Below are 15,915 nucleotides of genomic sequence, written 5' to 3'. Positions count from 1 at the left end.
TTTGGCAGATAGAAGATATGTATGCATTTTATTAAACACACAAGAAATTCTAAGTTCATTACAATAGTGAACTGCCCAAGCTTGCTGTTATATATACAAACTTCTATATACATATTATATTATTAGATTATATCATGTTTAAGTGGGAAGTAGAGCAACAAAATTTCATAGTTAAGAAAGATTCTCCAGTCCCCTGGAGGAATCTGCAGCTTTACCAGCTTCATTATTGACCTGAGTTTGGGAACTCTCATGCTGAGTAAAAAAATGCTTGATGGCTTCTTCCTTTTCATCAATGAAGTCAAAGAAGCTGTAGACTGCCTGAGAACAGCGCGTGTTTGAGGGAGAAGATGGATCCATTTGCTTCCTTTTATACCGCATATACTGGAAAACAGCTCGGAACAAAAAGATGATCAGAGCAATGACAGTCACAGCACCACATAAAAGATAAAGTCCCCAGAAGCTGCTTAGATGGAGCTGATAAGCCTCTGCTTTTATTCCCCTCTCTGATGGGCAACCAGAACCACAAAACCATTTCTTGTGGATCTTGTAAAGGTCCCCATTCTCAGCAAGTTTCAGTATTTCTGTTGACAAGTCCACAGCAATAGGAGAGCCTTTCTGGAAAACCTGCATTTTACAAAATAAGACAAATACAATCATAACAGAATAAAGCTTGAAGAAAACCATACAGAATAAAATGTTTTTTACAAGTTCCCGCATAATGTCTTCAGACATGCATTCATGTTTAGTTTAGAGATAAAGAGTGCATCAAATAATGAGTAAATATGACATACAAAGCCCCATCCATTTCTTGCAAATTGCTGCCCAATGGTCCCAAATTCAGTCCGATTGGCCAGAAACAACTCTACATATGGGAGCTCATCTACAACAGCAGCCACCCCTCCTCTTGCTGTTGGCCCTTTCCGCAAAGCAATCTCATATTCCTCCGGAGATCGTAGTTTAACAAGTCTTGAAGGGTGTATGTCGTAATTGTTTATCAAATAGGAATAAGCAAAAGATCCAACTTGATACCCAATAGGCCAATTGGTCGTAACCAAACTTTCCATTCCAGTGATGGTTGATGATGATAGCTGTTGGACCGTTAGTATTGATGTCAAACTTGCAGTGTAGCTTGATGTGATCACCAGGAGTAGAAATAGCCACACCACCATTACCATACGCCCTAGGGTGCTTACGGTATTTTCATCTGAAAGATTATCAGAAAAGTTAGAGCAGATTCAAAGTTCTTTGGAATGTCACTAGGCACATATTGCATTCGTTACTTCAACTACTAAACATTTGAATGCCATCCAATTACAACAGATTAACAATCATGAAAAAAAAAAACAGTTACGTACTATTTGTTTTGAATAGAGTTGAGAAGCTGAACCTGCAAGAGCACATTGGTCAGAAACTAATTACTTGCTGGTTTGCAAAATGGCTAATAGAAATGTGAGAACATAAATCAAAACAGTATACAGTTGCCTGTAGAAGCAAGAAAATGAAGAAAGTTATCCTTCAGTAATTCATAGGCTTACAGGAGCATGGTTATAAGTTGTCTCTTGGGAGGACCACGAAAATCATCATTGACACGATGCTCTAGTATCCAAATGACAACTGCAATGACCAGAAAAGATATTGCAGTTACACCCCACATTGCAGGTGTAAATGGTTTTAGGAATACCCAAGCACTTGATTTGAAACGGTCAACAGGGGCTAAAATGACAAGACCAGTAGACACATAAGGCTGAGTAAAATCAACCATCCTTGTTCTGTTGGTCACAATAGCAATGTCTCCAACTGCTGCATCATAAACCTGAAAGCAGATTTCTAAAAGATGAAAGTGCCTCTTAAATTCTCTTAAGGTTGCTCCCCAAGATTGTCATAGATATATTGAATATGCAAAAATAGCAGCATTGAAAAAATGAGCTCTTTTTATTTTCTTTCTAAAAACCTTATTTTATGAATACAAGAGATTGGCAGAGGAAATAGTATCAATGTAATGGTCAAAGTCACTGAATAGGAAAAAGGAATTCTAGTTGAAAGCCCAAAGGAGCATACTGATCTTTCTGATGAAATGCACATGCTATGCAGGTCCGTTTTAATATGGAGAGAAATCATATATTTTACTTTTACTTACATCATCTGCAACCATTTTAACAAGATCATCATAATTTGGATTAGAATGACCATCACCAACAGCCTTAAATGTGAAATGAATATCATATGGAAGTTTATCTCGTGCTGCATAGAACACATCAATGCAATAGCCCTCTATTTTCTGGCTATCGTTTAATTCTCTCACAAATTCAGTGAAAACAGTTCTCCTCGGAACTGCAATTTGATATGGTCTTTCAGCATTGGCAAGAACCCAACCACGTGGCCTTGAGGTTAGCCCACCAGGCCAGGTAATATGTCCCAATTTTTTATCTGAACAAGACTGGGTTTTTCGCTTTAGAGACTTCACAGGCGAAACAGAGAGAGCAGACAAGTTTGACCAATAACCAACAGGGTGAATCTCCCCTTGTGCAATGTTAATAACCTCATACCCACTGCCAATAAGGTTCCTCTCGCCATCAAAATTGATTTTTCCAGTTATGCCTGTGAAGTTGATGTCTGTCAAAATTTTGAGAAGACTTTCTCCCCCTTCAAAGACTTTGAGATTGTTAAGCTGTGAGCTACTTTGTCCCATAGCATGCAAATCATTTCTGAAGGAAAAGCTAATGTTTATGCCCTCCCTAAGAAGCTTATCAATTGAATGTGCAACTGCCCATACAGTATCGTATGCATACATTCCATATGTAGTCAACTGGACTAAATCTTTCTGTTGCATTTTTCTCCAGCGAGACACAAAATCACTTTGTTTAGTTGATTTTGGAATGTATGGACGAAGCCCAACTACACCATCAAGAATCCCTAGAGAAGATTGGTTTTGCATAGAAAATGACTCTAAACTAGAAGAAAGCCAATCTGTTACAAGCCACACAAAATCCTCAGTCATCATATTCAGCTTCTGGACTAAACTAAAGAATCTTAGCTTTGAATCGGGATAGATGTGCACAATATAAACACGAGGGCCTAAATTTTTGGAACCGTTTAGCACCCGTGTTAAGTCACTGAGATCAAAGTTGATAGATAATGGAAGCTTAAAGTGGATCTTACACTGCCTCCTGGCAAGTTCATCACCTAAATAAGCTATTCCATTTCTCCCATAATCATCATCCACATATATAGCAATCGACTCTTTCCATCCATAAGCACAAATTATATCAGCTAAGGCAGTCATTTGGTAGGAATCACTCTGTGTCATCCGAACAAAATAAGGGAATTGGAAAGCAGAGAGAGTTGGATCACTTGCAGCAAATGAGACAAGAGGCACGTGAAGATCATTAGCAATAAAAGATATCATATGAGCTATTGCTGAAGACTGTGGACCTATTATTGTCACCACTTCCTTCTCAATCAGCTGAAATGCTGCCAGACAAATTGAAGTTAAAGTTAGTCACCATGATCTTTAAAGTAATATAGTAGCATGGATATACACTGAAATTCAGTAACATCTCCTAAATCTATCCCTTGGTAGAAATTGAATACTCCAATTTAGAATGTATTGACAACAAGAACTTCCTATGAAAAGAATTACAGTCGGGGGCATCCCCAGGCAAGTTGGTAGCTTAGTAACCAAAAGGTTTCAAGTTCGACTTCTTGGTTTGAGCCGAACAATCTAGGCTAGTTTACCTCTTTGTGGTCCTTTGCCGGCTAAGATCACAAAGTGGGGTTAACCTAGTGCACATACTCGGGTAGTGACTGCGAGTTTACTCGTCACTCAAGGAATTACAGTCTATGCATCTAAGAACATACAAGGTGGGGGAGAGAAAAGGAATGAAAGAATGCAACAGTAAACACGACCATGACCTCTTTCATTAGCTTGGTACATACAAGCTCCTAAATCTATCCCTTGATAGAAATTGAATACTCCAATTTAGGATGTATTGACAACAAGAACTTCCTATGAAAAGAATTACAGTCAGAAGCAATTCCAGCAAAGTTGATCATACTATTGGCTTAGTAACCACAAGATTTCAAATTCGACTCCCAATGGGAGCGACCTATTGACCTTCTTGGTTTGAGTTAGTCAGCTATGGGCAACATAGGCTAATTTAACTCCTTCTGGTCCTTTGCCAACTAGGATCACAAGGCAGGGTTTACTCGGTGCACATTCTCAGATAGTGACTGCGGGTTCTCAAAGAATTACAGTTTATGCATCTAAGAACATACAAGGTGGGGGAGAGAAAAGGGATGAAAATAATGCAACAGGTAACACAACCTATACTCTTTCATTAACTTTAATGTCAACATCTGCAGATTTACCACTACTACAAGAGTATAATTTTCTATATTGGAAAAATTTTCAATTTAAAGAGATGACATCATGAACGGTCTGGAAAACACCTTGATCCCAAATCCCTACTTTTGGTTCCTTTTAAAGAACTAACTATTGAAAAGCTGGAGCTATCAATTACTCCATATTAAACCGATAGCTCATGCCAAGAAGAACAGTAATCCGTATACTAAAAAGATAATGAAAACAGTTATTGCAAGAATTTGCCCTTTTCATAACACTGAGTAAACTGCATCGCTAATTATTTATCAATTACGGAGTAGAAAACAGAGAGGAAATAAAAAGAGGTGAAAAGAGTTACTACCTCCAATGGAAGCCAAAAAGCCACTGCAATTGGAATCCACCTGAATCAAGTTGAGCTTAGTCCCTGCCAGAATACTGGGATCCCCGTTGATATCAGAGACTGCAATATCCATTGCAGCCTTTGCCGCCCTCCCAATGATTGAATTGAAAGTGAACACAGACCCAACATTCACAACCGCAGGCTTTTCACACTCCACAATTCCTATACGCGACACCAAACTCAGAACTAGTGCCACCACCCCAAGAAGCCTCATTCCTGGAGCCTCAAAAAGGCAAAACAACAAGAACTGGGCTACGGATTTCTGCTCAAGAAACTATATATGGGTGTGGAATTTGAATTAAGTAGCATGGAATGTTTCACGTGTGAAACGGTGCGAGAAACTACGCAGCCCCCCACTTCAACCATAAGTCTGAAATTGAGAAAAACATGGCGTCTGAGGTCTGACCACAGTCAAGCAGCCCTATACTGTGGACTGGAGTCTGGAGTAGTACGTAAGGTGTTTGGTGTTTAGTCTGTGAGAGGGAAAAATGATTGGTGCCTATAAGAGAAGAATTATTGCCTTCTTTAAAGCTGAAACTTGTGTCGCAGTCTTGTACAAGGAAAGAAAATGACATGAGAATCTGATCCTGTTGTTCTAGGGGGAAAGCATTTGGGACGAAGCTAAATGAAATTTTTGACAAAATAAAAATAAAAATAATGTATTTAATGCAAAATTAACACAGTAATAAACTAAAGTATCATATATTCATATTAGGCACGGGGTAATATATAATATGGATTTAATTAATAAATGAACTTTGACAATGACCACTTATATATACGAATATGTTCCGAAAACGAGCACTCAATTAGCTGCTTTGAAATTTAATTGCACTAAAGTATTTGATAAATTAGCATTTATTCCATCGGCTCTTCCTTTACACACCGCTACTTTTTCTGATTCAAATCATAATATGACCCGACTTTTAGAAGAGAGCTCTGTTGCCTGTCTCCCCGTCCACGTGCTGCTCAATGCTTTTCTTTTCTTTTTTTTTTCTTTCCCTTAAATTTCCCCTTATAGCCTTTACCTCTCTGGAAGGCAAGATTGAGACAAAAATATACTCCTTTTAATCATACTGGATAGGATAACTAGTAGTAGTAAACGCGAAGTGCAGACATGATAATGTCACCAATATACAATTGAAAAACTAAAACAATTAAATAAAGTTTTTGTTCAGTAATGTAGAAGGTATGGGCAAGCACTAAATAATCAAAATAATGAAAATATTTATTTATTAAATGGATTTTTTTTGTTGGACAGGGGTACAAGAACAAATTCTATTCTAGTAAAAGAAATTACGGAGTCTTATTATTTACTAATCCTCTTTTTGTTCTTATCACTAATGGTGTAAAAGTACTACTACAGTTGATACAAAGTTCTACCTTATATATTCTTGATTACGTGGAGCTTTATTGGTTTAATGCACGGTTCGGCGGTTCGGCTAGTGATATGCTTAATTAAATTTCCTAAACGCAACACTGTACGGGAGCAACTAATGGCCTAGTAAGCATCAGGGAGAGCTGGACGCAACTTTTAGTTTGGAAAGTTGGAGAGAGAAAAACATTTGCTTCAAAGATTTGCCCAATGAAAGAGACCGAATCACCCAGGTGTAGGTCTAATGGTCCGCCAATAGAGCAATATGTGACTACGTGCCATCTTGGGACAAATTAGTCAAGATTCTCAACTATTTACAGATTTTATAAAACGAAAAGAAAATAAAACGAAAAGCATCAAGCAACAAGCATATGACAGAAAAGAATAAAGGGAGCAATTTACACCGTACACAATACTTAGATTTGGTATTGATTGTTGGCGAACTGAACCATTAATCACAGAGGCACATAAAAGCTAAGAAACAGAAAGACGAATTAAGTACTACACTCACTAACATGCAAACGGTAGACTATATCATCAGGAATTAGTCTGAATTGTGAAACAATTGAAATGCCAAATCCTACAATAAAGGAAACTTTGTTGCAACAGACCTAACAGCTTGCTTCCTGCTCAGAGTTATCTTTCACCTCAGAAGTCTGCTCAGATTCTTCAGACACTGTTGTTTCTGAGCTGCTGCTCTTCTACAACAGAGAAGCAGAGGATCATTCACCAAAATGTTTGCCATTAGCGGGAAATCATAGCAAAAAGTAATGTAATAATGATGTGAAATAAGGAAAATATCAAAAGTGATCAATTTCAAAGAGAATTACAGAGACATTTTTCTTGAACTCTTGCATAGCATTCCCGTACTCAGACTTCAGCTGTGATGCCTTTGCCACATATGGAGCTTTCTCCTAACAGTAGAGTCCATATAGCAAACGTGTGACAGATGTATCGAGCAATTTAATTCAAATTTAAATACAAAAACTTAATAATAACTCTAAAGCAGAAGATCAGAGCTCACAGAATCAGACATTGCCTTCCATTTCTCACCACCAGCTTTCCCAACCTTAAATGAAATTAAACAGAAAATAATATATCAATTGAAGCTTTGATTCAATTTTAAAATACAAAAACATGATAGTGATAATGCTTAAAATAATAATTACATTATGATCGTAAACACCTATGCAATTAGTATTAAGAATAACTTAAATGCAATGCTTTAAGAAATCTCACAATGGCCATAGATCTGTTATCAGGAAAATTCTCCTTGTAATTCTTGCGGAAATCACTCCTGTATACCATAAAATCATTGCAATAGCAGAAACATAATCAAACAAATAGAAAAAACTAAATATATACATACGAGAAAATGAGGAAAATAGAGTGAAAATATTGAAGAACTATTAACAATTTGAAATAACATAAAATGATAAAAATATACATGAACAAGAGGAATGCAGTGAGAGGACGCTTCGGAGCTCCAGAGTCCTTCTTCTTCGCCCGCCCCTTCTTCGTTGCATCCACATCAGCTTTGCGTTTCTTCGTCGAGCTTAACAAAAAAAAAACGAAGGAAATTGCAAACAGTGAGTATACACATTCAGCGAACAAAAATTGGATGAGGAGAGAGACGATATACTCAATGTCGAGCTTCTTCTTAGCAACGGAGGTAGCCTTGAGTCCCTTCATGGCGTCTTAGAGAGAGTTTTGAAATTTTAGAGAGAGATAATCTGAGAGTGAATTTTTTTAAAAATGAGATGAAAGTATTAGGCAGAGGCGAATGGTTAATTATTTATAGGTAAGGGGAAATTAAATTTAAAAGAGGAAATCAATAAAATGAAAAATTGCAAATACGTTATGCAGTTAGTGTCACGAGCCTTTTCAGTTCAGGCGGGAAAGTGGAAGGATAGCGAGTATTAGCGACTTTGTTATTGATATGGCGGTTAAGTGCCCATCAAGTTTAGAGCACGATAAAAAGAAGCCGTCCAATTGGAAAATACAATTTGAATTAAATAACGTAACTCATAGAGTTATAGCATATATTGTAACTTCTCAGTTTTTTTTAGCAAAAGAACAAAAAAATATTATTAAGTAAGAAGGAGAATCAAACAGTCTGGAAGGATGTCACACCATTCAAAAGTCAAAACGACCCATCTGAGCCTCAATAGCCTTGGCGAGGACATGGGTTGGCTGATTATTTTTCCTATGAACAAAATTAGCAAAGTAGGAATAACAAATTAATAATCAGTTTACAAGCATGTATAATTGATCCAACATAGGACATGTCCATAATACTCATAGATAGACTAGTGTAAAGGTTGAGACAATCAGTGTCGACGCAGACGTTAGTGTAGCCTTTGTCCTTAATCCATGAGAGCGCCTCACAACAATCAAGAGCTTTATTGATGACCGAATCCGAGGCACTCTATAGAGGACCATTCGTAGCAGCTTCAAAGATTTCATTAATAAAATAAAATATATTGAACGGTGTAATAAATTTTGATACACTCACCATTGTATCTATAGGTGTATTTCTTTCCTCTTTTATTTTCTTCTCCTATTTAATTCAAGTCTAGTTAGATTTTTTAAAAAATATTATTTAGCTATTGATTACATTAGTATATGATTGTCAAAAAAGGCTTCGGCACTATTGTTTTCAATGTTGTTACACCTATAAACTGAAAATAGAGAGCAATTTTGAAGAAAAAAAAAAAAGCAATACAACGGCCGGTCAATAATTTGTTAAATAATTTTTTTAAAGCAATACAAAAAAAAAAAACAAAAAAAAAAAAAGAGCGCATAGGTACCTTTTTAAAATAATTTTTTAAAAAAATATTGTTAAGATTTGATAATTATAAATTATTTAATTCGGAGTACTTTAATAATCAATATTAAATATTAACTTAAAATACTGATTTGAGTGATTTTTTAGGCGGTCGGCCACCGCCTAGCACCCTCGACGCCTAAGCGCAATTTTTGTAACAGTGCTTAGTACGCACCCTCAAGTAAACCAAATCCACAGGGAGTTGGCAATTCAACATTTGCTTGTTCCATTCAGTTTTTAATTATCTCCAAAAAATATTCTGAAAACTGGCGGCTATGGACTAATCCGGTGAGCAGCAGGTTACCAGAAGAGAACAACCCATGCAGAATATGCAATTGCCAAGTAATGGATTTGCAGTTGCCACTTGCCAAATTTAAATTTTCCCTTATCAAAACAGGTATATAAACGTACACTAAAAGACAATGCTCTATATTTTATTACTTTCTGGGATCTAAGAATGACAGAGACGTTCAGGAAGTTGAAATCATGATTTCCAATTGAACTTATAACAAATTTATTTTGAATACAGCCCGGAAGGCTAGAACAGTGAAGTACACCACTAAACACGTACTATTGCACATATCTGTTGACACAACATTAAGCTTCCTTGAGTCTAAATTTCCTGCCCAGATTCCTGACTTAAAATACACAATGTCGCCAGCTCTCATCTCAGCAGCAACTCGTTTATCAGACACCTTTTAGTTGACTAATTAATTGGCAATCCCGCCAGGGAAAGAATTAATGCAAAGCAATGCCTTCGTTTGTATGCTCCTCTTTCAGGTCTTGGACAAAAGGGGTTCCGGTTTTGAATCCCACTGATTCAATCTTTTCTTGGCTACTTCCACCTGCAGTTTCAATATAGACGTTAAAATTTGCATTTTGAACACGAAACTTTGATTCCGTGGATGACACTGTAGATAATGATCTTGAATTATGGGGAGCAAAAACAAGTTTAGTGCAAAGGCCTCATTGCTCAAGTAAGTAAATTGGTTGCGTTCCACCAAGGTTTTCCCCATTAAATCATTCTGGTCAATAAGCACTTGGGGGATAACAATATATATAAATGTTTATTTGAGTTGATTGCATATAATGACAATATAGACCAGAAAGTGACAGGCTATCTTTTAAATAATTAAAAGACCAGTTCCACCACTGCCAGTGATGGCTATCTTTTCTATTTATATAATAGTGTATGATGTGAACGGGAATGGATGAGATGAGATGAACTCATAAAATATTTCAAAGTATGTAAAATCAGGTTACCTCTTTGTTCCAATCCGTTCGAATTGTGACCCACAACAAAATGATGGTCTGCATCACCGTTCCACCAATCATTCCACACCATATACCCTACATATACACATCAAATTATCAGTAAGATATGGTGGTTTACAGTCTATTTTCGTGCAATTAAGACATACAGAAGCATCGTGTATCTGTATACTGTTAAACTTATCTAGTTTTATCCTTCTTTCCTATCCTTTTTGGTCTTTTCGGGGCTACTTCTACCATTCTATGCTTTGGTAGGTGGAAGTACCAACATTATTTCTTGTCTCCCCCCCACCCACCCCTTCTTAATTGCTTCAAGTGGCAAGATTGTTAGCCTTGAAGGTATTGAAGCTTGCTTACAGTTAAATTCGAGTTCAGAACATATGTTAGGACAGTAAAATCTGCAATTACCTTAGCACCTAAGTTGAAGTAAAATCCCAAGACTGCTCCTACAGGAACTCCTACTACGTAATAGCAGCCAACATTGACATATGCAACGAACGTTTGCCACCCGCATCCAACAGCCACGCCTTCAAGAAATTCACAGGTAGTGATGGTATCAGAATGCGACAGAAAGTTCAAGAAAGACTAAGCAAACCAAAAACTCAACTCAGTTGCAATCTAATCAGAATGCGAGTAAAAGGATCCTGTTTCCCATTCAGATCATCCAGTTTACATTATAAGTCTGTAAAATTCTCGTGCTCCAGTCTTACCAGATAATACAGGTTGGATCCCGTTGAGAACAAGGGTAAGTGCAAGCAATGGACAGAGATCGGAAACAGCATCAGCCACAACTTCTCCGTCTGTGAACACATAGCTGATAACATGACGCAAAGCAAGGACAATGATGGCGGCTATCACCGAGATGATAAAAGAGATCAAGTTCACGACCACCACTGAAAATGCTGCCGACTTTGGGTGTCCTGCTCCCAGTTCATTGCTCACCCTCACACTGTATCACAAAGCCCATATTAAGTTCCATTCTATGCACTCCAAAACATATACAGTTACAAGAAATTCAACAATGTATTATTACACAACTAACAAAACATTCTTACCTTGCCGCTGCATTGAATCCAACTGATATCATAAAAACATATCCAGAAATTGTTGTACTGCAAATATTTCCGAAATTACAAAACAGAACAATTAGCTAACCCTCCAACAACAATTGTAAAATTAAAATTCCAAAAACAGGTAAAAGTATATAACTTAATTCATAATTAAAGAAGCTCTACTAAAAATGATATAATTATCATACAACCATAAAGCCAAAAAGATATGGTCAAAAGGGTAAGAGAAGCTTTCCACACGAGACAAAAATGAACTAATTATGACAATAGCAACACTTTTGATAAATCAAGTTATGTTTGTGGCTCCTACACATTTAGCCTTAAAATCAGCCACTGCAAGTGGATTTTTCCCTCTTTTTTTGTGATGGGTAAAAGATGGCTGCCAGCACTTGGCAGAAGCCTCCAAAAACTTTCCTTTCATAAAATGTGAAAGGATATGCAAGAATAATCAAAACCTTGTATGAACCTCTGTAATTGTTATGAATCTTACCAAATAGACAGTGCATCCAAAGCCAATTCAGGATTCTCAAGCAAACCAGCCAACAAAACAAGAATCTGAAAGTACCAAGTTTCCAAGCACAGCATCACGGCCGAGGCCGCGGACAATTTAAAGAATCCCCACAGGCTTGAAAAGGCTTGAACACTGAACCCTGTCCATGTTTGCCTGCACTTCTCACTCTTCACTATATAAACAAATTGGCCTATCACAATTACCCACCAAGAAAAGCTGAGGACTAGAGATGCCCCCAAGAGCCCAAGCCCCAGCTTATACACCGCAAGCCAGCTCAATATGAGGTGGAACACCAGCGTGGCAGCTGATATGTAAGCACTCGGTGTTACAATGCTCTGAGCTTGCAGAAATTTCTGGATGGGGAAGTTTATGGCGTAGGCAAAGATTTGGGGAATTAGGCCGTAGACAAACAAGGCAGCGGCCGAGGAAATGTTTGGTGCTTGGCCGAGGAATATTAGTATAGGCTCCGAGAAAACATATATCAAAGCAAGAAGAACACCGGTTATTGTCAGCAGAACTGTTGATCTTTGAAGATATATCCCCAGCATTTCATATTTCCCTGCTCCAAATGCTTGCCCACACAGTGTTTCCACCGCACTTCCCATTCCCAGCTATTAATAACGCAGTAAACAACAAATGAATACCAAGAAAAAATTAAAATAATAATAATAATAATAATAATAATCAAATGAATATATGTTAATTAAAAAAAGAAGCCATACGGCGAATCTAGGTTTATAACCGATCAAGATTCAGAAAAAAATCAAAGAGATGGGGGTACCATGAGACCATAGGCGAAGATTTGAATGCCGGTGTTGCCGAGGGAAGCGGCGGCGAGTTCAAGATTGCCGAGGTGGCCGGAGAAGATTTGGGTGGACATGGACATGAGGTAGTTGATCATGTAGACGATGACGGCGGGGGCGGCGAGGTAACAGAGGAGCTTCAATTCGATCCACGTGGCGAGCTTAAGGCGCTGCCACCGCGGGATTCCAGTGTCGAGGAGGATTCTCTCCAGCTCATTGCTGGCTTCGTTATCGCCATGCGGCGATGCAACCGCTCCGTCGCTCTCCGGCAAGGGCTCGTACGCAGCGCCATTCGAGGAATCCATGACGGAGTTAGTTAAAAGTCGGCGGCTGCGGATGACGTGGCGCCGCCTGTTGGAAAAACAGAGTTTAGAGGCTGGAGAAACGATGTAGTAGAGGAAGAAGGTTGAATGGTGGTTTATATAAAGGGAGAGTGGAGGGTGGAATTGTCATGGCATGGTAGTATGGTACTATGGTAGATCGAGATGGGATAGAATGGAATGGTGGGTATACGCAAGCGCTTATGCGAAAACTGATGACCGAAGATCTGTGGCCGCTTTCTCAAACAACGAATCCAATTTCATTCTTGCTTCCTTTTTTTTTTTTTTTTTTTTTAATAAATAAAATTTATAATTGTGTAATCCCTCTATTATGCAATGTTAGCCTATCATTCCGCCATCGCATAATACATTAGCTAATTGTGATATAATTGCATTTCTCAAAATGCTAATTGAAAAAAGTTGCTTTGAACGACTTTTTGAATTTCAACATTTTGGAGTTACAAAAAGTTGATTAACCAAATACGTATATTGATTTTTTTTAACAAAGTCAAATAGCTAATAGTAGTCAAATAAACCAACATTGACTGATAAGCTAACTATTTTACCAAACAGGTCAGATTTATGGTAAAAACAATTGAAAAGTATTATATTTCTAATTCAAAATCATGCATTTAGACACAAAAGCATCAAGATATTTAAATTGGTATGATTTTGAGGTGAAAATGTGATGAATTGTAATAATTTTCTATCAAATTTTGATCATAATAATCGAATAATGTGGCAAAAGATAAAAGTTACACCCCAAATATGGCAATATAATACTTGATAACCAAATGTGAATGTAACCTAATAATTTTAGGACCCAAAATAGAACTTATTCCATCTTTAATTAACTATTACCAAAAAAAAAATTTGCAAATTTCATCTTTCGTGCAACAAAATCGTGAACTTCTATTAGGAAAAAAAAAATGTATATGGGTTTTTATAAAAAGCACATGCTATTCAAACATAGAGGCCTTGTTTGGTAAATGACTGTTAGCTGATTGGTTGGCTGTTTGGGTTAGGAGGTATGATTTGTTGATAACATTAACTGATTAGGTTGGTTGTTTGGCTGTTAGCTAATAGCTGTTTGATATAATTTCTTTTTCTCAAGCTAATTGAAAAGACTGCTTTGACTAGCATTTTGAATTTTAGCATTTTGAAAGCTTATTAACCAAGCAATTTTTTAACAAAGTCAAACAACTAATAGTGATCAAATAAGTCAAAATTGGCTGATAGGTTAGATTATTTACCAAACAGGGCCAAAATATTAGTCAAATCGCAACGGATGTTCATGATTTTGTTACATGAAAAAACGAATTTGAAACCGTAACTTCTTTGTAAATTCAGGGGTATATTAATTCTCCAATCATAGAAAGACAATAATTAAATCAACTAGAGGTGTATGGTTAAATGACAAAATATACATTTTTCGATCCCTTACAATTAAATAAAATTTTTACTAGGTAACTTTAGATAAATTGACTAAAGATATAAATCTGTAATTAAAAAGTCACAAATTTGAATTTCAGTCTTCTTGATTTGACCGTTGAATAGTGACGGTGAGTTTCCATCGTCATACAATATTTTTAAAAAAGAAACTTACTAATATAAGCACAAAAGGTTAAATTAATTTATTTAAAATAATTTTAAAAATAAGCAAAAAAAAATATTCAATTTAATTCATTAGATAGTAAATATAACGTATAAAATGATATAAATTTACTTTTTTATTATTTTAGGAAATTATTGTTTACCCCTTTAAAATTGATCTTTCCATGCTTTCTAGTTGATGTAGTTTTCAACTTTTCATTCATCAAGTGTACATGAATTGATTGGCCACACTACTAATTTAAAAAATAAGTAATAATCAAATATTTAAAATTTTAAACAATTCAATCAAATGATGTCAGGTTATGATAGAAAAATTGTAAGAAAAATGTACAAGTAGTATATAATATTAATATTTTATATATATAGAACTTTATAGTTTAAAACGGTGTAATACTTTATCCACTATAAAAAATGTTGTGTTGATTTTTTGTTCTATTTGATTTTTTTTTGTTCTATAAAAATATAGATCGAATTAAAATTACACGAATAATTCAAAAGACATTCTCCATCTGGTTATGGTAAAATAGTACAGTATTGGAAATTAATTCTTCCCGAGGTTGTTCACCGAACATTTCGTTTCGTAGCGAGTAATTCATATTTAATTACTTACACAATTCTATCAGAAAGGTATCCATGATTTGGAGGTCCAATCTGATGCAAAGAACATTATTCGAGGGATTCAAGAGAACTTAGCAGCACGTGGTCCGCTTCAATACAGTTTCAGTGAAGTAAGAGGTTGGATCAACAGAGATTGGCGAATCTCTTTGAAAGCGGTTTATCGTAAGCAAAATATGGTGACAGATAGTCTTGCGTCTTTTAGTGCCGTTCGAGCGAGTGCATGGGAAACTCTTGACAACTGCCCGATTGTTGCTGAGGAGGCCTTCCTGGATGATTTGGTATATGTCACAAGCACACATAGAGTAGTGGAGTCGCTTTACTCTCCCAGGGGTCCCCCCTCCCATTCCGATAGAAAAAATAAATACACCAATGCTATATTTAATTTCGTTTAAAAATACGAAAATTTTATATGTGAAATTGTTATATTTAATAAAAGAGGTAATTTCATTTTTGGTCATAGCTTTATAGGTAGCAGTTCACTTTTAGTCTTTTTTTTTTATCAGAAATCCTTATTTGAATATAGTATTATACTATTATTGTGGAATGATCATTTTTTATCATTTATCAAAAAAATAAAGTAAAAGTATTTGGGTCTTTAATTATAATTTTTTTCGAAAAAATAAACATAAAATTATAGCGGGGTCAACCTGCTTTATTTATATATATATATATATATATATATATATATATATATATATATATATATATATATATATATATATATATATATATATATATATATATATATATATATATATATATA

General features: G+C 36.0%; 3 protein-coding genes across 6 annotated transcripts; all 3 read right to left on the bottom strand.

The window, feature by feature from the left end:
- LOC116010279 (glutamate receptor 3.7-like) lies at positions 1-5,314 on the bottom strand. Its single transcript, XM_031249609.1, has 6 exons — positions 4,704-5,314; positions 2,138-3,471; positions 1,536-1,813; positions 1,356-1,387; positions 792-1,204; positions 1-624 (listed from the first exon to the last, which is right to left on the bottom strand). The coding sequence occupies exons 1-6, from the start codon at positions 4,954-4,956 to the stop codon at positions 172-174; spliced, it is 2,763 nt and encodes a 920-aa protein (XP_031105469.1). The 5' UTR covers positions 4,957-5,314; the 3' UTR covers positions 1-171.
- Positions 5,315-5,706: 392 nt separating this feature from the next.
- Positions 5,707-7,867, bottom strand: LOC116010281 (HMG1/2-like protein). 4 transcript variants are annotated; one of them, XM_031249612.1, is made up of 7 exons: positions 7,760-7,867; positions 7,565-7,672; positions 7,357-7,414; positions 7,142-7,186; positions 6,948-7,031; positions 6,729-6,818; positions 5,707-5,774 (listed from the first exon to the last, which is right to left on the bottom strand). In XM_031249612.1, exons 1-6 carry the CDS (start codon positions 7,807-7,809, stop codon positions 6,729-6,731), a joined length of 435 nt encoding a protein of 144 aa, XP_031105472.1. In that variant the 5' UTR covers positions 7,810-7,867; the 3' UTR covers positions 5,707-5,774. The 4 variants fall into 4 exon arrangements, with proteins under 4 accessions (XP_031105472.1, XP_031105471.1, XP_031105473.1 ...); XM_031249611.1 differs by lacking the exon at positions 5,707-5,774 and having other exon boundaries at positions 6,524-6,818; XM_031249613.1 differs by lacking the exon at positions 5,707-5,774 and having other exon boundaries at positions 6,524-6,818; positions 6,954-7,031.
- A 1,485-nt stretch (positions 7,868-9,352) lies between these two features.
- LOC116010280 (protein DETOXIFICATION 40) lies at positions 9,353-13,103 on the bottom strand. The gene is made up of 7 exons (XM_031249610.1): positions 12,579-13,103; positions 11,777-12,408; positions 11,272-11,328; positions 10,927-11,165; positions 10,625-10,743; positions 10,208-10,294; positions 9,353-9,789 (listed from the first exon to the last, which is right to left on the bottom strand). Exons 1-7 carry the CDS (start codon positions 12,903-12,905, stop codon positions 9,721-9,723), a joined length of 1,530 nt encoding a protein of 509 aa, XP_031105470.1. The 5' UTR covers positions 12,906-13,103; the 3' UTR covers positions 9,353-9,720.
- Between the last annotated feature and the right edge of the window lie 2,812 nt (positions 13,104-15,915).

Source organism: Ipomoea triloba, chromosome 2 (genome assembly GCF_003576645.1).
Source record: "Ipomoea triloba cultivar NCNSP0323 chromosome 2, ASM357664v1".
Lineage (NCBI taxonomy): Eukaryota > Viridiplantae > Streptophyta > Magnoliopsida > Solanales > Convolvulaceae > Ipomoea > Ipomoea triloba.
Note: the sequence above shows the minus strand (reverse complement) of the source record. Positions and strands in the feature narration are given on the sequence as shown.

Coding starts and splice junctions, on each gene's coding strand:
- LOC116010279 (XM_031249609.1), bottom strand. CDS start 4,956: ATGAGGCTTCTTGGGGTGGTGGCACTAGTTCTGAGTTTGGTGTCGCGT. Junction 1,814..2,137: donor TTAAAATGGTTGCAGATGAT/GTAAGTAAAAGT, acceptor ATCTGCTTTCAG/GTTTATGATGCAGCAGTTGG. Junction 625..791: donor CAAGAAATGGATGGGGCTTT/GTATGTCATATT, acceptor TGTAAAATGCAG/GTTTTCCAGAAAGGCTCTCC.
- LOC116010281 (XM_031249612.1), bottom strand. CDS start 7,809: ATGAAGGGACTCAAGGCTACCTCCGTTGCTAAGAAGAAGCTCGACATT. Junction 7,673..7,759: donor AAGAAGAAGCTCGACATTGA/GTATATCGTCTC, acceptor TTTTTTGTTAAG/CTCGACGAAGAAACGCAAAG. Junction 6,819..6,947: donor AGTTCAAGAAAAATGTCTCT/GTAATTCTCTTT, acceptor TCTCTGTTGTAG/AAGAGCAGCAGCTCAGAAAC.
- LOC116010280 (XM_031249610.1), bottom strand. CDS start 12,905: ATGGATTCCTCGAATGGCGCTGCGTACGAGCCCTTGCCGGAGAGCGAC. Junction 10,744..10,926: donor GATCCAACCTGTATTATCTG/GTAAGACTGGAG, acceptor AATTTCTTGAAG/GCGTGGCTGTTGGATGCGGG. Junction 9,790..10,207: donor GAACGGATTGGAACAAAGAG/GTAACCTGATTT, acceptor TTGAAACTGCAG/GTGGAAGTAGCCAAGAAAAG.